At 49.9% G+C, this 27,333-nt stretch overlaps 1 protein-coding gene across 20 annotated transcripts in view; it reads left to right on the forward strand.

Annotated features, from left to right (window-relative positions):
* The window catches only part of Tmem63c (transmembrane protein 63c), a 71,425-nt gene that overhangs the window by 13,245 nt on the left and 30,847 nt on the right, over nucleotides 1-27,333 (forward strand). For 9 of the 20 annotated variants that reach the window (XR_010052096.1, XR_005505527.2, XM_006240384.4 and 6 more), the window contains 6 exons: nucleotides 1,570-1,717; nucleotides 14,969-15,030; nucleotides 18,483-18,692; nucleotides 19,198-19,277; nucleotides 19,695-19,776; nucleotides 23,624-23,661. Coding sequence is in view for 17 of the 20 variants with exons in the window: in XM_006240384.4 (XP_006240446.1) it covers nucleotides 18,549-18,692; nucleotides 19,198-19,277; nucleotides 19,695-19,776; nucleotides 23,624-23,661 (344 nt within the window). In the remaining 3 variants the exon portion in view is untranslated. Of the gene's footprint in view, nucleotides 1-1,569; nucleotides 1,718-3,917; nucleotides 4,028-6,987; nucleotides 7,058-14,968; nucleotides 15,031-18,482; nucleotides 18,693-19,197; nucleotides 19,278-19,694; nucleotides 19,777-23,623; nucleotides 23,662-27,333 lie in introns of those variants that run through there. The other 11 variants (XM_063261951.1, XM_063261950.1, XM_063261948.1 and 8 more) reach the window with 7 other exon arrangements.

Consider the following 27,333-nt stretch of genomic DNA (forward strand, 5'->3'; position numbering starts at 1 on the left):
TGCTGCTTTATTGCAGGACAGCTTGGCCACATATATTAGTACTTAAGAGCAGCATAACCTTCAACCTGGGGTTTTCTACCGCTAACTCCACAGAGGCTTGATGTAGTTTCCTGCATCAAAAAATAGGAGAACAAACCAGGCATGGATGAATGCAGCACCTATAATCTTAGTGCCAGAGAGGCTGAAATAGGAAGACAGCCAGCTTCAGGACAGCCTGGTCTCCACAGAGAGTTCAGGGCCAGACAGTCACAGACAGGATCCAGCAAAGGTTGGAATCGTGTGAAGGGTAGGACTTGGTTCAGTGGGAGCGCTGTTGAACACTGAAGATGTTGGCTGCAGAGATGGGTGATGTGTACTAATGAACCAAGCCAAGAGACACAGGGTCATGAAGATCACTGGGATGCGCACACATCCAGCCATGTTTGGGGAAACTCACAGAACGCCGCCGCAGGAGCATTAACTATCTTTATGTCCAGAAATGTAACCGAGCTCTGGGAAAGCAAGGGCATCGTGCCCAGCCCCATTTCCATTGTGTAATTACCTTGAGTGGGCCTTTTCCATAGCGCGGTGCCTTCAGAATCTAAGAACAACATTTTAGAAGGAAACCTGCAAAGGGAGAAAACTATTTAAAATGCCCCACCCCAAGCTTCCTCCTTTTCCTTTTTTGCCGTTGCTGGGGACCGAGGACCTTGTGCACGCTGGGCAAGTGCTCTGTCACCAAATGACATCAGCCCTGAATTTCCATTTTAAGTTCCCTTTCTTCGTGGGTTCGTCTCTTTTATTGGCAATGTCAGATCTTGAAGGGTCCATGTGAGATTATCCTTCCTTTCATTTTGTCCGAGAGGAAAATAAAACCTAGAGATGTGTCGCACAAGCTGCCCAGGGTTGCTGCTGGTCTCTGCAGACTTTGGGCTCCCCTCAAGTTGCTTTTAAGAAAGGAAATGAGGATGCTATGTGAGCTACACAAGCCTCATCGGTGGACTTGTCTGGTCTCTCCCAGAGTATGCATTGAGGATTACTTCCCATACCTCTTTTGTAAAGGTGTGGGTGTGGGTATCTTCCTGGACATTTGTTCTTAGTGGGCCAGGCAAGGGAAGGCCCTTCAACAGGTCAACATTTCAGTAAGGTCTCCTCAGGTGCCTTGGGAGGAAGATGACTTTGGTCCTATGTGTCCTCCCTTCTTCTCAGCACTGCTGGCTTTAACTACGTCCAGGCTGAAGTTGCTATCACGATGAGGGAAAGCAAGGCACTTCAGCTCACTAGGGGACAAGTGTCAGAACCAGAATGGTCTGAAACCCCAGTATACTCTCCAATCCCTGTACTCCTCCTCATCCCAGATCTCTGCTCAGCTGAGATCGCTCACTCAGGCCATGCCTTGAGGACTCATTGGCCTCTGAGGTGCCCTTCACCCTCCCAGAGCTCCCCAGGCTGGCCCAGTGGGAAGATGCTGACAAGCACATTGGACCTAGGAGGGGCCTGGTCAGCTTGGGCTTGGGGAGGAGCTGTTTACAGAGGACTGGGATCCCTGCCTGCCTCTTCTGAGAGTGTTCTATTGTCCCTATGCCACAGATCTCTGAAGGAACCACTTTAGTCGTCAAGAATCGGTGAGACGCTGTAGGGTCACTTGGAAGCATTTCTTCCCAGAGACTGGTCGAGAACTGGAAAGCTTGGGGACATAGCCTTTCAGCCTGAGCTCTCACCAACACCTGTGCCCCAGGTAGGTGCCCCTGTCACCATCTCTCAGCCCCAGCACTAGTCCTCCTCCCCACTCCAACCGTATGGTTGTCCCATAGCCTGGGGTGTGCCAGTCAGAAGCTGGGAAAAGGCCCTCCATGAAATTCCTTAACCACAGCCTGACTGGAGGGACCAGCAGGGACCTGAACCCTCTTCACAGGACAGAGGGTAGCAAAGTCTCTGGAGCTTTGAGGGAAACTTGAGAGCTGTGGATAGCTTGTTTTCCATTCACTTGTGGTGCTGCAGGCTGAGCTCCTAGCCGGGCCTCTGCATTGAAGGTCTTGCCCACCTGTTCTGGTGCGGGGAGGAGGCTCAGGATAGCACAAGGCAATGCTCTCAGAACTCACTTTCCCTGGAAAGGATTAAGACAGTATCTTGAGACTTTGGAGACTGGAAGGAATCTTATTCAGCTAAGCTAGTCCAACTCAATCCCCTTTCATTTCTTGAGCATTGGTTAGTATCAAGAGAGGATCCAGGTGTTGGTATTGAGCACCTCAGAGAAATCAGATATAATCTCAACACTGCACAGGAAGCTTTCTGTTTCAGCTGCCTCCTCCCTGCTGGCCTTAGCCCAGCCTCTTCCCTGGGTACCCTTCCTCTCCTCTACTGGACTTGACCACCCCAGCCAACTCACACTCCTTTGTCCAACATCTGAAGGTAGACTGTTTCAAGAGTCAGGTGAACGTCTAGAAGAGTCTTTCTTCCTCATTTCAGAAGCGATTCAACTACTCGTTGAATCTTGAGAAGGAGTGAGGCAGCCCTGGAGGCTGAGCTGGGAAGGTGTAATTTAGTAAGAGCTCTCCCTCTCTTTCATGGAGAAAACGCTATCCTGTGTGTTCTTGTTGGCCAAGAGGGCTGCGATTGTTGTTATCCATTTAGGTCGTCTTAGATCTAGTTCTTTCTTTGTGCATAGTGCTCAGGGTTTTTTAGTTTTTTTGTTTTGTTTTGTAGCCCTTATGACTTCCTAGTCTTTTCCCAGGAGAGCTCTCCAGGGCAGGTGGCCTTGGCTGCAGGCAGCTCTTACTTCTGTCCCCTTCAGGTCTCACTGCCCAACCCTGCTTCCTCCCATCTAGGTGTTTGTGGAGAGCAGCTGTGGACATTGTAGAAAGCTGTGGCCACCTTCCAACCTCACCATCTCTGTGTACTTCAATTATTAGCCATAAAATGGGGGAAAGAGTAGAATCCTAGGGTTGCTTAGGATTAAATAGACTAACATCTGCAAAGTGCTTGAAACAGCATCTAGCATTCAGTGAGTGGGTATCGAATTAGCTCTGCTCATCACAAAAGCCAGTTTTCTCCCAGCCACACTTGTCTGGTTGATTAACTTCCCCAAAGCACTGTGTAGCCATCTTAACCCATCATGGCTCCCTGTAGCCTTCTTAATAATGATACTCTAACCTGACCTTTAAGAGTCTTGAAAAATAGAAACTGGATATTATCTTATTTATGTTATGCACTTGTAAGGGAACGATATCTATTGAGACAGAAGATTTTCACCCTCAAGGCGGTATACTGAATCCTCAAGGAGTGGGGGTGTAGCCACCTGAAGCTCCCCACCCCAGCTTGAAGGTTTAATTCAAGTTCTGCCTCTTAACCATAGACCTGATATGAGCAAGGCTGGATATGGACTGCAGTGTCCCCTGGGTCCATGAGACTGCGAGTGCAGTAGTCCTTTCTGGACTCCAGCTTTGTCCACATCAGAGTAAGGAGAGGTCAGATGGCCACTGTCCAAAGCAGTGCAGCACTCTTTCAAGTTCAGGCCAGGCAGCAGACATGAAGTCATTGTCCTTGGCTCCCTTAGCTCTGGGCTGCTGGTGGTTGCCAAAAAGTACCTAGGATCAGCACCTTGGACAGAGGATGCGACTCCTTTTTAACCCTGTCCCCATGAAGAGAGGCTGCACCCCAGGAAGGTACTTGTGCTTGATGGAGTCGGGAAGGCCTGCATTTAAAACCAAGTTCTTTTTTTGTAGTGCAGAGGTGTTGGTTGGCCATGACCATGGACTTCTCTAAGCCTCTTTGTCCATCAGTAAAATGGGGAGAGTGTTTCCCCCTACAGAGGGTAGAGGCCCCTGCAGTGGGGCAGCCAGCCAGCACCTTTGCATGGTGGAGGGTGGGAGGGCGGGGCTTCATTTCAAAGCTGTTCTTCTCAGCCCCGTGTCCTGCAGCCTGCTCACTTTCCCTAGGTGCAATGTGCCTTGCAGGCTATGGGCTCCACTCCAAGTTGACAGACGATGGTGGCGATTAGACGGGGGCGAAGGAGGATCAGTCCAAAGCTTCCAAGATTCCTGGCAGGGTGAGCAGCAAGGAGGGAAATGACACAGTTCTGTCTGATTTTTCTCTGAGATTTTTTTCCACCAGGAGTCTCAGGCACTGCCAAGCCCCAGGAAGCGAGGGTGTGGTGCCAGAAAAGGAGCAGGCCATGCTGTGCTGGTTCCCCTAGGGCAGGCTTTCCTCTAACCAGCTCAACAACAAGGTGCTTGTGCCTGGGTTATGCTTGTACTCTAAGCATGGAAACTAGACACAGTCCTGTTCTCCTAGGTCTCAGTTCTACTGCGGAGAAGGACAGGGCGTTCACAAGCAGCTTAAATTCTTGATTCTTCTGTCATTTAGTCTTACTTTTTGAGAGAAAGAGTCTCACTTAATAGCCCAGGCTAGCCTTATTGTGTCAGTGCCTTGGCTTCTCAAGGGCTGGGATTATGGGAGTATACCATGAGGCCTGGTAAAGCAATATAAATTCTGGATTTGAAGTATGTTAGGAAGAGAGAAATGTAATATGAAAACAAACAAAAGCCCAGAGAAAGAAAGGGGGCTTAGGAATGCTTCAGAGCTGTGTTATTAAATAGGGCCTCCAGAGCACTGGAGAGATGCTTAGCCGTCAGGAGTGCTGGCCGCTCCTCCAGAGGACCTGAGTTTGGTTCCCAGGATTCATGTGAGGCACTTACGAACCATATGTAACCCCAGCTCCAGGGGATCTGATGCCTCTGGCATCCACAGACACCTGTACACATATGCACACACTCTCATGTGGACAGACACACCTATATGTAATTAAAAATTATCCAAATTAAAAAATTTAAATATAATAAATAATTTTAAAAAATAGGGTCGCCAGGGCAAATCTTACCAAAAAAATGTGATCCCTGAGACCCAGACTGCTTCCCTTGAGCGTCTCCGGTGGGTCTCAGGAATCAAAATCAAGGCCTTAGGACAGGAGCAAGATCTAGAAACCCTACTATTCCCAGCCCAGGCAACATCACACCTTTTCTCTGCTATTTTTGTGACTCTCCACTACCTAACCCATAAAGCACAGGTCAACCAGGGTCTTAGGACCCTGCGATCCCAAGCCTTTAGCTTAGCAGACCCTTTTCTCTGGGCCTCTTCCTCTCCACTTCCCTCCTATCCCCTCCCCCCTTTACTGATTTCTATCACTGTAGACTCTCTCCTTACAAACAACACCTCCAGAAGTCCTCCCCGCCTGTCCCTATGGTCCCCAAGGCCATAGCTTCAGCACATACCTTGCTTTGTTCTGCCTTTGGCCTGGAATTCCCGTCTGATCTGCCATCTGGGTACATGCTGGGACCTTGGCCTGGGCTCTTCCACCTCCAGCAGGTGTTGGCTCAGTAAACACTGGGCTGAACTGTGTCCATGCCTACAAGCCCCCTTAACAGTAGGACGAACAGGGTGAGCCTTTGATCCACTTGGACACCAAAGGCAGAAGAGAAATGTGAAGAGAGAGAGAGAGAGAGAGAGAGAGAGAGAGAGAGAGAGAGAGAGAGAAAGGGGAGGGATCATGGAGGAGAGGAGGAAATCACTCTCTTCTACTCAGATCGGCACAGGCAGAAGGATGGGTCTCTCTTCTCCAGAAATAGCTACTATCCTTCAGTAGCCCAGGCTAGTATATCTTTGAGTCTAATTAGAGTGCCTCTAGCTTTAGGCAGTGTATTTTCTCTAGTATTTTCTCTAGTCTTTGGGTCTGAGTGGTTTTTCTGAACCTCAGGCTGAGGAGGAGCAAGGTAGGTGGCAGGGAAGGCATCTAGCTCTGGCTGATGTCAGTGACCCCTCCCCCCTCTAAAGAGTCATCCAGGAACAGGAGGACGAGGTGTGACCACAGTTCCTGCAGCCCCTCCACCACTTGGCTCTGCTTCCCTCCTGGGCTGAGCTTTGTCCCTAGGTCTGTAGCTAGAGAGTCCTCGGTACTTCCTCACATGCAAGCCTCAGGACTCTCATGAGTTCCTGACTCTGATGCTCCATGGGCCCTCTGAGGCGGTGTAAACTAGACGGGCATCGTCAACCATCTGGCTTCCACCACCCATCACCAAAGCAGCTTGCTTTGAGCAGGCAGCTGCTCTCAGAGCACCCCCGAGGCAGTCAGCATGGCTTCCGGCCTATTTAGACAGATGGAGACCCAGCCCAGGGATGGGCTTCACCCTGGCCTTCCTCTCATCTGAGGGTGGCATATTTCCATCTAGGGACCTGAGCTCCCCCAGGGAGCCTGAACACAATCTGGACCGACAAATGCCTTCCTCCCCTGCGTCCCTCTTGGCTTTTGTGCATTCAGTGGTCTGCTCTTGGAATATCATGCTGTGGTCGGAGGCCTTTGCGCCCTTGAGGATGTGTGGCTGTCCTATCGACTCAGAGCTCACATGGTGGTGGGGATCCTTTCTTGAATTGTTGGGGTTGGTTTACAATGCCCGTGCTTGTAGAGTCTGAGCAGAGTGCCTTGCAGCTAGCAAGCTGTCAGCTCTAGGAGGTAGACTGTCTATATTTAAGGGGCCACCTTTGGCCGGCCTAGCCTTTGAGTATCCTTTCTGGATTCTAGGGAGAATCAGATGTTACCTTCTGTGATCCCCACACTTTGCAGCTCCTTTATTCCATACCCTTCATAGGGAACTTCGAGCCTGAACTATAGGCTCCTTAAGTTCAGGAGCCAAGTCCAGGCTGACTAGGCGATTCTGTGATTGGAAACTGCAGTTGACAGATACGCCATGGCTTTGAGAACCAGACCAACTCTGCCAGTTTATCTCCAGTGTCTAGGCTCAGCTTTAGGGCTGCAGGGGGACCTTCCACCTCTTTCTATGAACTTTGCCTCCACAGGGCAAATTTTAAAGCATGATCCAGTGGTATTGTCACCATTCAGGGACTTGTTGGAGACACTGACTCCAAACCTGCCATTGACTGCCATTCACTGACCACTGAACCTGTAGTGAGTCAGTGATAATTGAATCATGATTCATGAATACCTCATTCAAACAGTGACAAGGACAAAACTGACCAGGAAGACCCTTGTGCTGCATCTGTGACCACCCACTTCTCCTCCCTGAAGGTAAATTCTGCCAGCAGTCTCTTACGCATGCTCTAAGAGAAAACTGGGCCCTAACCAGGCAGGCACTTACAAGGCATAGCATTCTCTGTGCCTGTCTGTACTTCAGTACTGTGCTTTGCCCTCTAGACTGAAGTGCTGCTGCTCGCAAACCTGAAAGCTTGGCTCCCTTCCCCCGATTTGTACGCTTACTAATGGTCCAGCCACATGCGGCTAGTCTTTGCACCTCAATTCCTAGTGTGGCACAGATCAGATGTTTGATAAGGCGAGATCTATATGGATATGAGTGAGTTGTAAACAGCGGGTGGAGTCTGAGTGAGACTAGGGTTCAGCCTTTGTCTGTACAGCCTTGATAGATCAGAGCTCGTCTTGGCTGCAGAAGGAGGCGGAGTGGGGGTGTCACCAACAGCATCTACCTGATTGCTTACCTGGTTGCTGTGGGTACCTCCGGGCTGGCGGCCTTTATCCTTGTGCAGCAAGAGCTGAGTCTAGGATGGGGCCTTATCTCACTGCATGTTTGCGATTCCCTCCCATCCCCATTCTCCCTCCCCACTGCTCCCCTCTGGACTCATGCTGGAGATTTAATGAGATAGAGGCTGAGGAGAGAACCACACCCTGGAGCCTCTACCCTGCCGTTGATGAGGAATTGAGTGGCTGCCCAGTCTTGCTGGCTGAGAGTGTAGTCCAGACCTGTTGCCATGGAGATGAGAATTACTGGGATAACTCAGGGTCCCTGAGGCTCAGCTTTGCCCAGTTGTGACTGCATTTGCTCTACCGCCCTCAGACGGGAGGTGTGCTGAATATCTCTTTTTCTAAACCAAGACAGAAACCTCCAAGAACAGGTTCCAGCCAACTCCGCCGTGGATAGAGATAGGCAGGAGCTACCTAGCCTGAGGTGAGAAGCTTATGACAACACTGGCCAGCAGATGTGACAGTGGGTGACAGTGTTTCTTTACGGTCCCCTCTAGGCCATATGTTCTGGGTCTGACATCACAAGGCCAAATAAGTCCCTCTGCCCAGCTTCCTGACTATCTCATCTCCAACAAATATTTGCAAAGCATCCAGCCTTACCAGGCAGCAGAGGAGTTGATGATGAACAAGGGCTCAGGCTGTGTTAGGGATTGGCTAGTCTCTGGAGCAGCCAGTCATGTGCAAGGTCAGCTTGTAAGTGACCACGCGGTATACTAGCTCCCCACAAGGTAAATAACGCATCACTGAATGTGCTGGACAGTGTGTGAGCCATTCGCTTGGCTCCCTTAGTCCTCACAGGTACTCAGCGGGGGAGGAGAACATTAGTATATCCATTTTATAAGTAAGGGAACTGAGGTGCATTAAGACACCTACTGAAAGTCATGGGGCTGATACGTAGCAGAAGTTAGGGTCAGACTCAAGGAAGCCAGCTCTAGGGACCTACAATTACATGCTGCACTGTGTCTGCCTCCCAAGAAGCTGTGAAGTAGAGGTCATGAGGTGTCAACTGACCCCCCCCCCAAAAAAAAAGTAAACATTGAACTAGATTAGTGGCAAAATGAGTTAGTGTTGGTGGCAGGGAACATCTGGGCAGGGACTAGAATACGCCAAGGCCCTGGGGCTGGAAGAGAGGAGGTGAGAGAGAATGGATGAAAATGGGGTGGGGGATTCAGCTAAGTGAAGCCAGTGAGTCAGGCAGAACCATCTATAGCAGGAAGAGTAAGGAAAGCAACCGAATTCCTTCTACAGGATTCCCTCACTGCCTTATTCAGGAAAACCTCCGAAACACTCCAGATTGGGCTCAGTGGCCCTTGTCTGTGAGCTACACGCACACGGCAGACAGCTCCTTTTAGCAAGATCTGTCCTAGCCTCTCCTGGAATGAGCTTGGTGAGAGAAAGAACGTGCCTGCCGCATTCTTCTTAGCACTGGGTGGGGGAGAACTCTGGGTGGAGTGCTGCTGTAGGAATGGAGGAGACACGGGAACTTCCAGGAGGGCAGCCTGGGAATGCAGAGTTGATCTGACTCCTAACAGGGCATTCTTAATGGGGATGGAGAGCCCGTGGGCCAGAGAATGCTCAGGTCTTTGAGAGCAAAGGCCATCCGGTTATGAGGGGGTCGGGTGGAAAGAAGAGATGGTGGCTTGACCATCTTCCTGAGTGGGCAGCTTCCTAAAGCCACCAGGGGCCTGCACAAAGACCCCTTCCCACTTGACAAGCAGTTAGATCTGGCAGCGTTAGAGGACCTGAGAGGCAGCAAGGGGTTTGATGAAGGGAAGCCAACGATGTTTGTGCCTAGAAAATCCAAGGCTTCCCTTTAAACTACTGTGTACAACAGAGCATGCTCACTTAGTTTCGGGTTTATTTTAAACCAGAAAAGATTTAGAGACCTCGGAAAGAGCTGTAATGTTAAGGGTTTCCTGCTGTTGCTCTTTATTCCTTAAATTTAAAAAAAAAAAAGACAAAAACAAAAATCAGGACACTTGTTTTAGAACATCAGTCCATCCTGCCGTTCTTTTGGTTTAGTTTGGTTTGGTTTTGGTTTTTGATTTGGTTTTGGTTTGATTTGGTTATTTTATTATTTTATTTTTGTTTTTTTGAGACAGAGTTTCTTTGTGTAGTTCTGCCTGCCCTGGAACATGCTCTGTGGACCAGGCTGGCCTTGAACTCAAAGATCCACCTGCATCTGTCTTCTGAGTGCAGGGATTTAAAGGCATGTACCACCATGACCAGCATCCTGCTCTCGCTCTCTCTCTCTCTCTCTCTCTCTCTCTCTCTCTCTCTCTCTCTCCTCCTCCTCCTCCTCTTCCTCTTCCTCCTCTTCCTCCTCTTCCTCTTCCTCCTCTTCCTCTTCCTCCTCCTCCTCTTCCTCTTCCTCCTCCTCTTTCTCCCCCCCCCCACAAGCAGACATTATATGAACACAAACAGGTTGTCACCCAAGCCGCTGCCCAGCCTCTAGAGGTCTGATGTCTGTGATATCCCCATTGCTTCACCTCTTGCCCTGTCTAACTTGGACATGGCCATGATGGCTCACTTGGGTTGAACTGACAAGAGTCTGAGGACAAGAGAGGGAACCTTTCCATCAAGGAGAGGCACCCCTGTAAGGTCTGAGTGAGGTAGGTGGAAAGTCAGTTTATATAACTTCCAGCCTTGACTAGAGTGGCCACTTCATCCCTCTTTCTGCCTTGTTTTCCCTCCGGCTTTGTAACTCTGGGCTAGTACTTGGCCTCAGTTTATCTACCTGTAGAATGGAGCACTGACTCTTGCTGCTTAGGCCGTGGCTCTTAGGCTGCTTCTGAGGCATGAATGGTGGTTAGAGATCACTCCTTTCCTGTCACTCAAATCTGCCCCCTCTCCTCCCCTCTCTCCATCTGAAGCCACGCCCACTCAAGCCTGGAGTTGGATTCCAGCATAGTTTTCCCTCTCCCCCACTAACTTCTGTCTTGAGCCTGGGGTTTTTCAATGCTGTTTTGTCTTGAGTGTGGTTCAGAGCAGCGTGATTCAGAGGGGCTGACGTGGGACTCATTTCCCCTTCCGTGCCATTAGCTCCCTGACCTAGCCAGTCTCTTGGGCTCTTCAGGCTCAAGATTCCTCTTTTCAAGATGACAGAACAGAATCTAGCTGGCCTTCGTGCAGGACATAAAAACACCCTTAAGAATTTTCATGATTTTTTAAAAGCTGTATATGCATATTAAATCCAAACCAGGATTTATGATGCTTCCCAAATGACTGGGTTGGAAGACTGGATGCTCAGAAGAGCGGAGCTGATCCAATAGACAAAGCACGTCTGTCAGGAGGGCTGTTCCTGGAGGCCCGGGGCTCCCCATCTGCTCTCTGCAACCTCGGATCAGGAAGCTTCTTTGATGCTTGCCTTTCTGTGCACCAGCTCTCCCCAGGAGGCATGAATCTGTGGCAAAGTGTCCCTTCCTCTTCACCAAAGAAGAGGGAACACAGCCCAGCCCAAGGGAATCTTTGAGGGTGTCCCTCCATCTGTCCTTAACTGGCTTACTGGTAAGGACAGGGGTCTCTGTGCTCCCCATACACCTCCAGCTGATTCAAAGCCCCTACCTTGCTCCACAAGACTGAGAGGCCACTGAGGATCCTGAATGGGGTCCAGAAGGTCCAGGTTCTCACCTCAAATCTGCCCGCTCGCAGGCTTAGGTCAGTGTCTGAGCCTTCAGGAGATTCAGCTCCATCACATTGTACATTGAACACAATGTCCTTGGTCATGAAGTCTTGGGAGATGAAGGACACTTTGGAGCAAGGATAGGCTCAACTCAGGGCGAGATTGACGGCCAGCTGGCAAGTCATGTGTGCAGGGCTGTGAAGCAGAACCCCTAGTTCCTGCAACTCTCCTACAACTCTGCTCCTACTAGCAACACGAGCAAGCCTCATGCACCAAGCTGCCCTCCCAGAAAAGGGTGATGGCAGGGAGAGGAGGAGATCCAAAGGCAAGTGGAGCTAGGAGGGGTTTACACGACACAAAACTCATTTGTTTCGAACCAGGGGGGATAATCTTTCCTCTTGTTAACTAAAGGTAACAGTTATTGAAAAGACCCAGAGGGCCAGGTGGTGGGTGGGGACAGGCAGGAGGTACAAATTTGTGCACCGGGTGGTGGTGGTGCTGGTGTGTGTGTGTGTGTGTGTGTGTGTGTGTGTGTGTGTGTGTGTATGTGTGTGTGTGTGTGTGCTGGTTCCTGCTGATTGATTGGGTGTGGGAAGGTTGATAGTGACTGAGCCTTGGGCAGCACTGAGAGACTCAGCTGGATAGCTGCAGGGTCCAGCTTAGAGCTCTGATTATGTCCACCATGTTTACCTGAGAGTCTAGGAAAGCTTTATACCTGTAGACTGGGTCTCGGGCAAGGTCCCCTTTCTGCCATCTTTGTCAATACTGTCACCCCAGCGGATGGCAGTGAAACACTCAGGCTTGAGGGCCAGCTCTGCCTCTTGATAGGCCCATGACTTGTTTAAGCTCACTGGGCTTTGCTGTTTCTGTTCTGGGGCCCTGGGGTCCTGATGAGGGTTAAATGAAGTAACCTTAAATGGAATAGATTGGCCCAGAGCTAATGCTCGACAAATGTTAGCGATCAATAAGTTGGCACCTCCCCAGAACTCCTTAGACCACCTTTAAAAATTTTTTGACTTTATTTCTAATTATATGTCCTTGTGTGTACCTGTGCAGGCATATGTGAACATGAGTTTGAGGTCCCGTGGAGGCCAGAAGAGGGAGATAGATCAGATCTAGAGTTACAGTTGTGAGATGTCCAACATGGGTACTTGGATCTCTGGAAGGGCAGCAAGTGCTCTTAATCCCTGAGCCATTCCCATGGCCTTCCCTTCTCCCTACAGACCACTTTAATTCTGAAATCACTCCTGAGATTTGCTCTTGCAATGTCTGGATCATCGGGAAGTGGAGAGCAGAGAGCCGGCTTGGCTCGTTAGACAGCAGTGGGCCTGGATGCCTGGAGGGAGACAGGGAGGGAAGATGGAGTTGAAGGCAAAGCCAGCTCTTTTTGATACCGTTCCTGAGTTGCTGAGGATGGCTCAGAATTAGAAGACCCAGAAAAGCAGCACATCCTGCTTTTGACAGTGGAAGGCAAGATAGGAGAGTGTGGGCAGGAGAGAGCTATTCCCTCTCCCACCAGACAAGGTGTGCACCCACAGAGGGCACCTGCCTCACAGACCAGCATTCTCACCACCCCTCCTGTCTCTCCTTGGCCCAAATGGAGGGTGTAATTTGGTTTTTGTTCATGGAAAGCATAAAGACAATGGCTGCCAATGACTGCAGTTTAAGGAATAGTAGACCCTCTCTTCTCTGTGTCTCTCCTCATTCCTGTCCCCAAGTCGAATGGGTGGCAAGGAGGAGTAGAGATTCCTCAGCACCATCTCAGAGGAGCCAATAGCTTGACGATGGCACTGGTAATCCTGAGGGCTGATGTGGTTCTCATCCCCGCACAAGGGATTGTACGAACCACATGTGTGCATTGTCACAGTAACCTGTGGAGCTGTGCAGCCATCATGACCACCTTCCAGGTGCTGAACCTGAGGCTCGGAGAGGTGAGGGTGCCGCTGAGGGTCGCTATGACAGACCCAGCCAAAATGAGATGTTCTGGCTTCAGGGAGCCAGACTCTCCCCCATTATCTTGAACAGTTCTTTGTCCCGTGTTGTGAGATGTGTGTCCTAAGAGTCCTGTTCCTCAGTACCTGTACCTCAGACCAGCCGTATGTATCTCTAGTGTCCTCAGGGGTTTCTTCAAGTACCACCTCCTCTTCCTCTTCCTCTTCCTCTTCCTCTTCCTCTTCCTCTTCCTCTTCCTCCCACCCCCGCCTTTTAAGACAGGGTTTCTTGGCTGCACTGGAACTCACTCTGTAGACCAAGCAGGCCTTAAACTCAAAGAGATCCACCTGCCTCTGCCTCCCAAGTACTGGGATTAAAGGTGCACGTCACCATTGCCCGATCCAAGTTTCATTTTGTTTTTAAGTCTTGGCTATATACAGAGTACAGTCTTTAAAACTCTTTTAAAGATTTATTCATGTATCTGTATCTTTCTTATGTATACGACTGTACACACACACACACACACACACACACACACACACACACACACACACACACACGACTATGCTGTCTTCATGCACCCCAGAAGAGGGTACTCAATCCTATTACAGATGGTTGTGAGCCACCATGTGCTTACTGGGAATTGAACTCAGGACCTCTGGAAGAGCAGTCAGTGCTCTTAACCACTGGGCCATCCCTCCAGCACCTCAAGCTTCATTCTTAACAGGGCTCATGCTTGGATATCCAAAAAAGCCAACCCTTCAGTTTTCTGATCTTCCCCCATACACACCAGAGCTAGCTTAGAGCCACATCTGGGCGGGGTTTTGCCTTTTGGGTTATGGATGAAATGAAGAATGCAGGCCTAGGATGGAAGCGATATATGGAAAAAGGCTGGGTGCTACTTTAGGTTTCCTTGGCAACAGCCTTCTCGCTGCCTCTGCCTGCTGCTAGAGAGCTGGGGTGGCAAGGTGGGAGAGGTAAACTTCTCTCCCCTCCCCTCCCACACCTGCCCTGCAGGCCAGAGCCGGAGCTGAAACCCTGAACTGACCCGATGGCTGGGTGGAACCCCACCACAGTCCAAGCTTATGTTGGGACCTCATAGCTGAGGGTCTTCCCACCACTAGGCCAACAACAATCCTCTCTCCAAATCCTAAAAGCTATAAATTCCCCGAGGAGGATGCCATGTTTGAACCTCAGGGTCTGCATGGGGCTTGGCAAGAGAAGATGTCTGATGAAGTAGATTTCTCTTGTATCAGTGTTTCTAATTTTCTGTGCATGAGTGTGCCTGGTGGAAACCCCGGAAACTGGGATTACAGATGTTTGTGGACCTTCCAGGCAGGTCCTCTGGGAGAACGGCAAGTGCTCTTAACCCCTAAGTCATCTCTCCAGACCCAGATCTATCTTGTTGGATGCGTGGAAGGGCAAACCAGTGACCAGTCCCACTCTCTAGCCAGAGTTTATTTTAACTTTTTGAAAATGTTATATTCAGTCTCCCCCATGGGCCTTTGTGAATATGGTCCCCTCTGCCCGCCCTTCCCCACTGCTTGGTGCTAACTCCTGCACCTTCGAGTCTCCACTTGGAGGTCACATAGTCAAAAGTCAAAAATGGTTTCCCTTTGAAGGAAACCAGCAAGGATCTAGAGAGATGTCTCAATGGGTGGTTCACACTGCCAGAAACTCCCGCTTTAGGGGGTCTGATGCTTTCTCCTGGCCTACGGGCACTTGCACTCCTGTGTACAGTATTCTCCCTGTAATTAAAAAAAATCTTTAGAAATGAATAAATAAAAGAGACAGAAAGACAAGCGATAGAATGAGGCAGACATCCCGGATAAAGGGGTTTGGGCAGAAGGCCCTAAGGTGATTTCGCCACCACATCTGTTCTTTCACAGCAAACTGTAGCTGAGTGGATGCCTAAGATCTGACGTGGACCTTCCTTGGAGAGCTGCCTCAGGTGGGAAATGTCTCCTAAGACTTGTGGGTGGGTGTGGGCATGGGTGGGTGTCAACTTCCAATACCTTCTGCTTTGACATGAGCTCCCCCAAGTGGCCATTGTTAGAACTGTAGCTTCCTGTAGGCGCCGACCTCAAACTAGGGATGGTTCACTTGGCTGCTCCTCTTACCCTAGGGATGCTGTGCTGTCATGCGGCTGTTCAGGCTTTTGATGGACATACTTCGTGTTCAGTGCCAACTACGATGGATTAGCAGATGAGCTTGAGTAGACAGTAAAACCCAGGGCACCTCATTAGAATGAGAGGGAAGCAGAAGGCACAGAGGGCACTGTGGGCTTTTGCTAGACACTAACTGGGAGGGTAGGAATGTGAATTTTTACCTTTTCCATCTCAAGGTGAAGCTCATTGTGCCTTAACCCTGGCTATTTAAAAGAATACTTTTGCTTCTTTGCAAGTGCATACACTGTATCTTGATCCTGTTCATCTCAAATCCCCCCCTCAGCTCGCTCTGGGACCCCCTAAAGCTGTCATTCTTTGTCTTCATAGCCTCTTTAAAAATAAAACTGAGCCCTATCACTGCTTCCTGCATACGCATGGACCTGGGACTGCTCACCAGAGCATGGGCTGCCTACCGGTGACACACCCGTGAGAAAAGGTGACTTCCCCTCTTCCAGGAGTCACCAATTGCCAATAGTTCTTTAGCTAGAGGCGAGGCCTGCCATGCTGGATGGAATGTTGACTGTCTTGATTTTGTGCAGGCATTACAGAGTGACCATAGCTGTTGCATACTAATGGGTGCACTGCCCATCTCGCATCCCGAGGACCACATTTTACAGCCCTTCCCCACCCTCATCTTCTACAATGTTTTCTGAACCTTGAGGGGCAGGCTAGTTGATATAAATGTCCCATCTGGGGCTCAGTGGTCAGCAGCTGCTTGGTCGCAGCACTCTAGCAGCATGCTGCCTGCTGCCCACTGCAAAAGGAAGCTCCTTCCACCAAGGTTCAGAGCAGCACTGATCTACGGTCAAAGCTACTTTTGCTATTTAGCTTGGTTCCCAGACCGCCTCATCTTCTGCTCTCTTTTCTCCTTCATCCCCACCTCCCATCCTTCCCAGCTCCTTCGATGACAGCCCTGGACCCTCAGGGACCTCACATCCACATCTCCTGTTACAGACTTTACATGCTGCTTCCCACGTTCCGGTCATTGCTCTGTAGGGCTCACAAATCTCAACTCTCTAGACTCCCAACAGCACTGTGGAGCGTGGCAGCTGCTGTCACCATCCTCGTGTGACAGACAAAGAAACCAAGGCATAGAGAGCTCTGGTGCCTTACTCAAGATCACTGGGCATGGAACAATTGTCAGAGCTGAGCTCTGGTGTCACAGAACCTACGAAGTGCAACGGCACCCCAATTCTCAGTCTCCTCACCTCCTGGAGTTCCTGGAGCAGCCCCTCGGAGCAGTAGTTTCTCCCCGGTGGTGGCCTGTCATGTCAGCAGTCCTTTTCACTCTTTCTTACAGCACTCAGGCTTCTGCTTGGTCCCACTAAAGCCATGTCTGGGTTGTGGCATCTCTCCTTGGGACAGTTATGCACTGTTCTCCAGTCATTGGCTTCTGCCCCGACCTCTCTCTTGTCTCCTCCAGTGAGCTGGTCCTTTGCCTCCGAGAGCTGCTTATGCTGATAGCTTTTGACTCATGGTGATGTCTCCAGGCTGTCTTCTGGATCCGCACCCACTGTCTTAACTTGTCCATCCAAACTACTGCTGTCAGCCCTCTTCCCCATCTTTCCAGCCAACAGCAGAAACCCCATTTTAGCTTTTTCAGTTTCTTGAGCTAAAACCGCAGGATCATCCTGGCTTCTCTATCTTTCGTCTTCCCCACTCAGCCTACTAGGAGCTCTTACTGGCACTGTGTTCTAAGTGTCTGGCTGCTCCTCACCACCCTCCAGCCCTGCCCAGATTCCCACTGTCTGGACCCCAAGGGTCCTTGTCCTCTCTTTGCTGATTTGTCCCTACTTTATCTCTGTATCCCCAATTAAAAGGATTCTTTAAAACTTAGGAGACCGGGCTGGGGATTTAGCTCAGTGGTAGAGCGCTTACCTAGGAAGCGCAAAGCCCTGGGTTCGGTCCCCAGCTCAAAAAAAAAAAAAAAAAAAAAAAAAAAAAAAAAAAAAAAACTTAGGAGACCTTATGCCTCTAGGACCCCTCCTTTTTCATCCCTTGCCTAGCCAAAGAGTCTGTCCCTCAACACACTGGGGGACTTTTGTCTCTGTTTAAGGAGGGTGCTTTCCAACACAAGCCAAAGGGTGGCTTGTACCCACAGTGGTTACTGGTCCTTCCCTTGTATGTTTCTCCCCTCTAGGCCACAATGAAGGAGGGCTCTTTATTCTCCACAATCACTGAGGTGCAGCCAGCACAAGTATGGCACAAAGCAATTGGTCACAAAGTATTTGAATTAATTAATTAATTAATTGAGCCTTCTCTTTTTTAAAAAATTATTATTTTATGTATGTGAGTACACCATCAATGTCGTCAGACACGCCAGATCATCGGATCTCATTGCTGTTGCTGTGTTTGTGAGCCACCATGTGGTTGTGGGAATTGAACTCAGGACCTCTGGAAGGGCAGTCAGTGCTCTTAACCACTGAGCCATCTCTCCAACCCCTGAGACCTCTCTTGAATGAGAATAAAGAGACTCCGAGGTAGGGTGAGGTCTGCTTGTAACTGGCTTTGCATCTAGGGCTTACCAGGATGCCCAGCTGCACTGAATGAGGGCAGACCTGGGCAGGTGCTGGTCTTCTTGGTTCCAAGACAAGGTAAGACAGGTAGTTTACCAGCTAGGGAGGCGGCTTAGCCAGCAAAGTGTTTGTCTAGAAAGCGTGAGGACCCAAGTTTAATCCTCAGGACACACATAAGAGTGTCAGGTGTAGTGACCTGTGGTTGTCATCCCCACTCTGGAGAGGCAGAAACAGGAACCCTCTGGGATGTGCTGGGTAGCCTGTTTAACCTAATTGGTGGGCTCTAAGCCAATGAGAGACCCTGTCTCAAAAGATAAAGCATTCCTGAGAGTGACACTTAAGGTTGTCCACTGGTGTGCGCTTGTATGCGTACACACACACACACCAAAGATACACTCACATAATAAATTACATCAGACAGGAAGTCATTGAACCATCCTCTGCACCGGGCATTCTGCAACCTTAGGGTCTTCATTACCCTAGGTCAAGCAGTACAAAATAAGGAATCACTCGGGGAGTTGGAACTCTGTCTGCAGAGCCCTGACGTTTACACTGTTGTAACCTCGTGGCATAAGCCTGGTGCCACTGAATGGGCCAGCTCTTCTCCTGTGATGTCATAGTTCTAAACCCAACATTAGCCCCTGGGTTTCACAGCCCCCGTTGACTAGCGTCCTTGGTGCATGTCCCCGTACTCCCCAGCAGCTTTATGTGTTTTGCAGAGTGGGGAGTAGTCCCAGAGTCCAACTGAGACCTTCTACCTGGCGGGGAGCCTACGTGTGCCCAGGATGACTGCTTCTCCAGAAAGCATGGGCCAAAAGTTTCGAAACATGACGGCAAATGAGTGTTTCCAGTCCCGGAGCACTGTCCTTCAGGGGCAGCCCTTTGGGGGGATCCCCACTGTGCTCTTACTCAACATCATCTTATGGGTGGTAAGTCCTGGGTGCCGTGGGAGAGACACAGGGAGGTCTTAGCCAGGATCCACTGTGCAGCTCTGACAAGGGATACAGTGGGGATCCTAGTTCAAAGCACACCATCCACAGTGATAGTGCAGCCTAGGTGGCCCAGCTGGGAGGGCTTTGGGGTTGGAAGGCAGGCAGAGTTTCTAAGGCTCTCTCTATACCATAAGAGAAAAGCCTGCCTTCAGGGCCTTCCTTCTCTGTCCCCTTGCTGATGCTGCTGTGGGGGTTTTCTCGTTCTAATGACTCCAAACACACATCCTCGGCTTCTCCCTTCAACAAGCTGACCATCTCTCTACTCTGGGTCAGGAGTCTGGTCTGTTCAAAGGGACAGCTCTTCCCAAGTCACAACTTATCTGATATGGGTGGGCTCTGTAGATTTCAGGGATAGGGTGTTCCCCCGTGGGAATGAAGGGGGCCGGTGCAGAGGAAGGCATGTGCGAAGTCTCCCGCTCCACTTGCTTTTCTGGGTCTGCAGTGCGTTGTCTTGGTTTACTCCTTCCTCCGGAAAGCTGCGTGGGACTACGGGCGCCTGGCTCTGCTGATACACAATGACAGGTAAAGGGGGGACAGGGTGGGAAGAGCCCTACTCCCCTGGGAGACACTGCCTAGTCTCCTGCCGAAGCTGCAGGAAGTCTCATCAGCGAATGGCATCCTGTCCCTTGCCTTTGCCCCTGCATTGACTTCGATGAAGGGACAGGAATGGGAAGGGCAGCCATCACTGGGCACAGAGCCATGTTTGTGTCTGGTCTTAGACTTTCTGGGACCCTGACTCCCAAAGTTCATTATGCACCCTGCAGCAGGGGTTCTGTCTATATCCAGAGCCGTGTGTCCAGCTTAGAGCTGAGGCCTGCAGCTCACAGCCATGGGAAAGAGCAGCCCCTGTCCCTCACCTGGAGAACCTAGAGGGAGTGGGGCAGATGCCTGAGAACCTTGTCTCTTTTTCTATCTCTCTGCCACCTTCCTGGCGGCCAGCCTAACCTCGCTGATCTACGGAGAGCAAAGTGAGAAGTCATCCCCCTCAGAGGTTTACTTGGAGGCAGAACGCAGGGACAAGGTGAGTGCTAGAAGTGGTCTGGGCCCCAAGGGACTCCAGCCTTGGGCAGGCAGTCATGGTGCACAGAGTAGTAATTGCTTCTTCCGCCTCCCAGATTCTGTTTTCCCACCAGAAATATGAAAATATTAACCATCCCAGAATGCCTTCCGTTCATTATTTGGGGATTCTCAGCCTTGTCGGGCCCTGCCCAACACAGCCTGTGTTCTGTTTTCTCTTTCCTGTGGACTTCTGCCTTTGCCATTCGTTTGACCAGTTTCCATGGGTACCTGTGACATGTCCACTGGGACCAGGAGATGGACAATAGACACCATGGACCAAGTTGGGCCTCAGGATACTTTCTTCCAGGGCTGGGAGATAAGCAGGTGGATAGTATACAGGACAAGGGCAAGTGCATGATGGGAAACGGGGGTCCTTGTGATAGTGAAGGGTGAGAGCAGCAGTGTGGGTGGTGGAGCACCAGGCAGGAATTGGGCAGAACACATCTGAGCAGAAATCTGATGGAGAAGAGAGGAGGCAAAGCAACTGTATTCTTCATGACCGCCATACTGTCTGCGTGCATCAACATCGTCTGCTGACTAGACAGTGGCCTTTCCCTCACCTCTCGCCCTTCCCCAACTCCTCAAATCCGTTATCACCCCCTGACTCCACCAGTGCCTCAAGGCCGTCAATGGCCCTCGGTCACTGCCTCTGTGTCCTCTGGTCTCTCTTCAGGCCTCATCCTAGCCTGTCTGTCAGAAAGGGAGGTGTGTCTAAACTGTGGGCTGGGGGTCACATGTGTCCCAGGATAGCTATGAACATGGCCCGGCCGATTTGTAGATGGCAGTGCTAGATCACGATGTCAAAAAGTTTGCCACATGTGGTGGATCTTTCTGCCTTCAAAAGGCAGATCCAGTTGGTCTATGGCATGCTGGTTTTATTTTTCCCTACCTCTCTGTCCATTTTACAGACTCCTCCACTGTTACGGTCCCCTGACTATCCCAAGCCCCCTCCCTCTGCCTCCATGTTCTCTGTCTCTGAGACGGGGCTTCCACACTCCCAACCTTGCTGCCATCCCCACGCTTCTACCTCTAAATGTTTCCTTCCTGCTAGTCCTGAAGGCCTCTCCAGCCTGTTCTCTCCAGTCACCTTCAAGGTAGCTCCACACGAATCCAATGCAGGAATTTGATAGGCTTAAGGCATCCCATGACACCCTCCACTCAGTTCTAATCCCTGATCTCAGCCTTCCCTCCACCTCACTCTTACCTGAGCATGGCCCTTTCTTGCCCAAGTTCTGTTGCTTTTACGGTCTCAACCCAACTAGCCCTGCCCAGACTCCACCAGTCTCTTGCCTGGGTGGCTTCAGCAGCTCTGAGTGATGCCTTGAGAGCCTCCCTTGTTTCCATCTCACCCATTTCCCATCTGCATCCAGAGCCACACCTGTGGACCAAGACGCTGGTTCTCCTATGCCTGCTTCCAGTGTCTTCCTAATGCTTCTCCAATCCATTGCTTCCTTCCACAGCCTGGAGGGTTGCTCCCTTGCTCCACATCCAATCTGTGTCTCAACAGTGGACGTTGCCTCTTTCCCATCTCAGAACCTTCCATGCATTTCCTCCCTCCTCTTCTCTAGCGACCCTTTTCTGAGTCTCCTCACCCTGGGATCCTGAACAACCTGTGTGGGTCCAGAACTTGTGTTTTCTGCTCAAGGAGAAAGTGTTCCTTTAACATCCCTAACCCTGCCTGCATAACCAGCTCTCTGTGTCTGCTTCTCCTAGTGACCTCTGCATCCCAGTACCTGGTCAAGCCCATGTTGTGAGTAGCACAGTACAGATCTGTTGTGCGTGGTAGGTGGAGGCACATTTCTTCTGTGGCCCACCCCTTCAAGAGACCAGGCCTTCCTCTTGTCCAGCTGTGCCCAATCTAGTGTATGAATCCTCAGGGTAGTCATTCTGGCTCTTGGGGGGCTCAGGGTCAAAGGAAGACAGTGACAGTGGCCTTGTACTATATACAGGCTTATTTCTGGACATGTTGCACTGTGACTAGGTGTGTATGCTTTGCAGTGCTGAACATATTATTTTTCTTTCTAAGAAGCTTGTCATCGATCTAGACATCCCAGTAAGTTCTAAGCCACCCTGGGCTATAGTAAGACTTTATCATAAACAATCAAGAAAAAGAGAAAAATTATGAAGGCAAATCATTGTGCAGGAGGAGGAGGGCAGGAGCAGGGAGGTAGTCATGACAGTGGTGAAGGCTCTCAGCCAAGTGGGTCCCCCTGGAGTGCTCGGGCAAGCCAGGCATTTGTTACCCCTGGGTCATAGGATGTGGAGGGTAGGGACAGGGACTCATCCACTCTGCTAAGTTGTCACTCATTCTCATCAGCTGAGTGGGCTCCTGGCAGCTGGTGGCCCTTCCCTGTAGGGTGGGCTAAGAGGAGAAGGACAGTCTCACGCACTGGCTGCATTTCAGTTACTGACTTTTCTGTGGAGTGTTGGTTTCAAGGGCATCGTGTTAGTCACAACTTGACAATCTACAGGGCGGTGGGGAGAGGTTTGTTTAGGCTCAGTGTGTACTCGGCTAACTGCTCCACTGAGGAGCAGGAGACAGAGAGGTGAGGAACAAGATACATTCTTCAAAAGTGTGCCCCACTGACCTACTTTCTCCTTACCTCATAACAGCTCACCCACCTAGGACCATCAATGGACTGAGCCATGAATGACGTTAGCACGATCATATCTTAGTAGTGCCACCAGCTGGGACCCAACCTTCAACACAGGAGCCTTTAAAGGGGAGGGGATGTCACTTTATACTCAAACTTAGAAGGTGGGCTTTGTGCCAAGGGAACAATTGACTTTCTTTTTGCCTGCCTTTGCAGCTCCCTTTTAGGGAAAACCTTTCTCCACTCCCTTGGTTCTAGAGGTTTGCTTGACAAGGGGCCTGCCTAGTTCACAGAAAAGATGTACACAACCAGAAAACAAGGCCAGTCCAGAGAGGTGACCTTGTCCAAGCTTTTGTTAATCTTCTGGGATCCCGGTGGGAATTAAACACATGGAGGCACTTCATTGACTGTCACCTCTGGCAACTGAGAGCCACAGGCCCCAGCCCACCTCACAGATAGCCTTCCTAAGCTGACTCTCCTCTTAGGGATCCCTACAATCCTCCCATGGCTGAGGTTGCGTTTCCCTGATACCTAGAAACTCCAGACAGCAAGATCCAAGAGAAAGGCATCTTCAGTGGAGCAAGACACTGAGATGCGGGAGCCCAGGCTCGCTCAAACTGGTTTTTATAACAAAAGGGTCATTTAAGGCTCAAGTTTAGGGAAATTCAAGAGAAACAGCTGCTTTGGGTACAGCTAGATACTGGAAGTCCAGCACTGACAACAGGGCCCCTCTGGGGCCAACTCTCATCTGAGCTGGCCTTGCTCACAGGCTGTCTGTATGTGGCATCAGAGATGGCATTAAGACACAACACAGTCCTCTGCCAACACCCATGTCCATCCTCTTAAGAGAATGGCTCCTTTGGGGCCATTTTCCCATTTGCCAGCTGATCGTCGAAGGTAAACTCATATTTCATGAACAGCACTGGACCACATGTGTAGGGGGATGGGGATTTCTCAGGAGGAAGCAACAAGCAACAAGCAGCACCCGTCCATCCAGGAGCCCCTCCAGCCCTCCTTCCAGGCCCCATTCCCTGTATCAGAATGGCAAGGATGTCTACTCACATCCAGGGAGACCTCTCTCTTAGTACTTACCCCATTCCAGAAAGTTCCCTCTATGAGAGAGACCTCCCCCCATAGTCCTTTGCTCTCTGGGTTCCCAAAGTCAGGCAAAGTAACCCAGGCTGGCTTTTCTCAGTTTCTCTCCTTTCCCCCCAGGGCTTCTCTACCTGGTTCTTCAACAGCCTAACTATGAGGTAAGTGCCACTCTTGGAGATTGTGCTAGTGTTGTCCAGGGTTTGTGGTAAGATGGGAAAGGGCTACAGAGATCAGCAGGCCCTCCCTGGATGACAGCGTCACCCAGCGTAGGCAGAGTCCTTGCCCAGGTTACAGCTGGTCTATGGGAACTGAGCACAGCACTCTGTCCCCGACACCTGTCTTCCCCCTCAGGGAAAGACCGCATGTAAAAACAGAATCATCATTCCCATAAGTACAAAAGCAAGCCTGTGGGTTCCACTCCAGGAAAAGCTATCCTCTTCACACCCGCTTGTGTCTGTGTTCATCAGACGCCATGTTTGTCAAGAAGAATCAAATATCTGGAGCTGAAGGGTAGATTGTCCCCTCCCTGGGCCTTGCCCACCTCACCTTCTGGATTTTTGTAGAGCTGGACCACAAGACATATGCTCTCTCTCATTTGTCCAATACTAGGCAATTCTTAGAGTGAGCCTTGACTACGCCTGTAGTGCAAAGACATGCATACACATGCATGCATACTTATACATACAGGCATGTATGATCATGTACAGAGGCATGTACATTCATGAAGATTCATTCATATACATAAACATAAACATAAACATATACATATACATATACACACACACACATATATATATATATATGCACAGGCTTGTACACTCATTCATACTTACACACATACATGTGTGTGCCCAGCCTTTCCTTGCCTTCAACAGCCATATATAATTCCGGTCTCTCTCTAAATATTGCCCATCTCCTGACCCTCCTCCAGTATCTTTTCTTGCCAGGTGACACCTACTTTACATGGTACAGCCTTGCCACTCCTTAGAGACTGCATTAGTCAGGGTGAATTTCTATAGATAAAGGGGCTTTCTTGGAGTGGCTGACAGTCTTTGATCCAGCTAACCCAAAAATGGATGCCTATGAGTGAATGGTCCAAGAACCCAGCAGTTGTTCAGTCCATGAGGCTGGATCTCTCAGCTGGACTTCAGTATATATTGGAATCCTGAAAAAGTCGGCTAATGCCAGTGAAGGAATGGGCTGGCCAGCAAGCACCAAAGTGCGTGTGCACGCACACACACACGCACACACACGCACACGCACACACACACACACACACACAGAGGGAGAGGGAGGGGAGGAGAGGAGAAGGGGGAGAGGAGGGGAGAGGAGAGGAGAGGAGAGAGAGAGAGAGAGAGAGAGAGAGAGAGAGAGAGAGAGAGAGAGAGACTCCTCCCTCTGTGTCCTTTATATAGGCTGCCAATAGAGACTGTAGCTCAGATTAAAGGTGGATTTTCCCACCTCAAAGATCTGGATTAGAAGTGGATCTTCCCACTTTAAATGATTTAGTTAAGGAAAAAAGTCCCTCACAGGTGTGCTTAGCCACTTGGGTCTTACTTAATTCCAAATGTAGTTAGGTTGACAACCAAGAGGGGCCATCTCAGGAACCCTGTACTAGCAGCCTGGGTGGCCTTGGTACTCTGCTTCCTTCTGCAAAAGCTGCCGGACTCCATGTGTCTCCGTATCCATTCCTAGTCGGGCATTTGTGATACCCACACCAAGGAGCCACTCCTTCCCATCTGGGACCCCAGAGGGCTCAGCATGGCCTTGGCCTCCACCGCTCTTCCCTCCCTCACCACAGGCCCCAGGAAGTAAAGCCATTGCTTTGTGTATGTATAGGGGTGGGGAGTGTCAGCTTCTCTATGGGGAGTAGCATGTCGCCAAGTAGAGAGCAGTCTTTTAGATTCTTCATTCCTCTGCTTTTGTTCATTTATTAAACATGCACAAGCCAGAATACACATATTTTCATTACTAGAAAGTCCACGTCACACTTTCACAGAAACCTATTTTATTATATGTAATATATTATATATACAATTATTATAAACACACACACACAAGCATATATATTTTGTTTTTGTTTTTGTTTTTTTTTGTTTTAAAGACAAAGCCTTACTATGTAGCCCAGGCTGGCCATCAACTTGTGATCGTCCTGCTTCAGTCACCTAAATGCTGGGATCACAAATTTGCACCTGAATCAGGCCTAGCTTACTTTTGTGTTTTAGTCAATAATTTGTATCAACATGTTTCTTGTTACTTTAATGAAATACTCAATGCCAGGTAAGTTTAAAGAAAAGAAAAAGAGGCCTATTAAGTTAGAAATTCTGATGATTCAAAGGCATGGTGCCCGGGTATCAACTCAGCTCTGGTGTGGCCCCTGTGTGGATGGTGTCACACACATAGGCAAGGTCATGTCTTAAGGCAGGAAGCTAGACTACAGGGCAGGAGTCTGTTGCAGGTCTGCCTTCTTTATTTTAAATAGTCCTGGGACTCCCTATGCAGTATTCATTCTGCCACTGAGCCCCTCCAGCCCCAGAGACAAGTTTTTATAACTGATCCTTGCAAGAAATAATTTATGGGTTCCCACGAGAGTTACCTTCTGGAAGCAATTCTCCCCAGATTTCTCTTATCAGCTCTACCACTTAACATAGTGGAGCCTGGGCATCTAACACAGGAATCCTCTGGAGGACAAGCTGCACCCACACCATCGCTCACGTCTGAACGTCTGTTCCCCCGGCAGGCAGTGCATACTAGCTATCGGTCTGTAGCTTTGGCAAACTCACAGGCAGGAGCAGTGTGGGACATTTTTCATTCCTTTGCGTGGGAATGAGAGAGAGAGAGTTGGGATGAATAGGTTCACTCACCTCCATCTCAGATGTGGAGACAGGAACCCCAGAGGAACTTTGAGCTGACTTCTGGATTTTCTCTATTGCTGGCATGTCATCTTGGGTTTGTTCCCTAACAAACTTGAAATACCCTGCCAAAAGCAACTTGAGGAAGAAAAGGTTAATTTGACTCCCGATTTCCAGGTTACAGCTGGGAAGTCCAGGCAGCAAGAACTTGAAGCGGTTGGTCAGATTATATTCACAGGAAGAGCAGAAGGCAGTGAGTTGATGCTGCATGCTAATTCTAAGTTTGTCTTATCCAGTCTTATACAGTCCAGGATCCCCTGCGCAGGGAATGGCGCCACCTAAAGTGGGCACATCTCTCCCCGTAATCAATGGGATCAAGACAATCTCCCTCAGACATGCTCATGTCTAGACTCAATCTAGACAGTCCCTCATTGGGACTCCCTTCCCAGGGGAGTCTAGACTCTATCAAATTGACCATCATAAAATACCAATGGGTACTTATAGGGAAAGAGAAAGTGGTGAGAAGATGGAGTATCAGTAAAGCCACAAAGCTTCACATGGTAGGTGCCTCTGTGGCATCAGTGAGAAGAGAAGGTTCAGGCCACAGTCCTGTTGCACATCTCTGTAGGTAGCTTTTAATACGTGAGTGCACGAGCCTGCAGGTCAGTGAAGAGGTCAGTGTGCAAGTTCTGTGTGTACTCATCCATATTCATCTCGACCTCCACCCCACCCCAAGGGTCCTACCAAAAAGTTGTCTATGGGGATCACACCATCAACAAAGGCAGGAGAGCAGGGCTTTGCATTACATCCAGCACCTATGGGAGCAGCGCTGCAGATGACAGCTAGACATTTCACTGAGCAGAGAGAGCTCAGCCAGGGTCCCTGTGCTCCGCCTCCCATGCAGTCTGCTTTACTCAGTGAAACAAAGGCCATCGAGGTTCTCTGTCTCCTTCATAACGAACGGGTGCTCGCAAGAAA

This window comes from Rattus norvegicus, chromosome 6 (genome assembly GCF_036323735.1).
Source record: "Rattus norvegicus strain BN/NHsdMcwi chromosome 6, GRCr8, whole genome shotgun sequence".
Taxonomy (NCBI): Eukaryota; Metazoa; Chordata; class Mammalia; order Rodentia; family Muridae; genus Rattus; species Rattus norvegicus.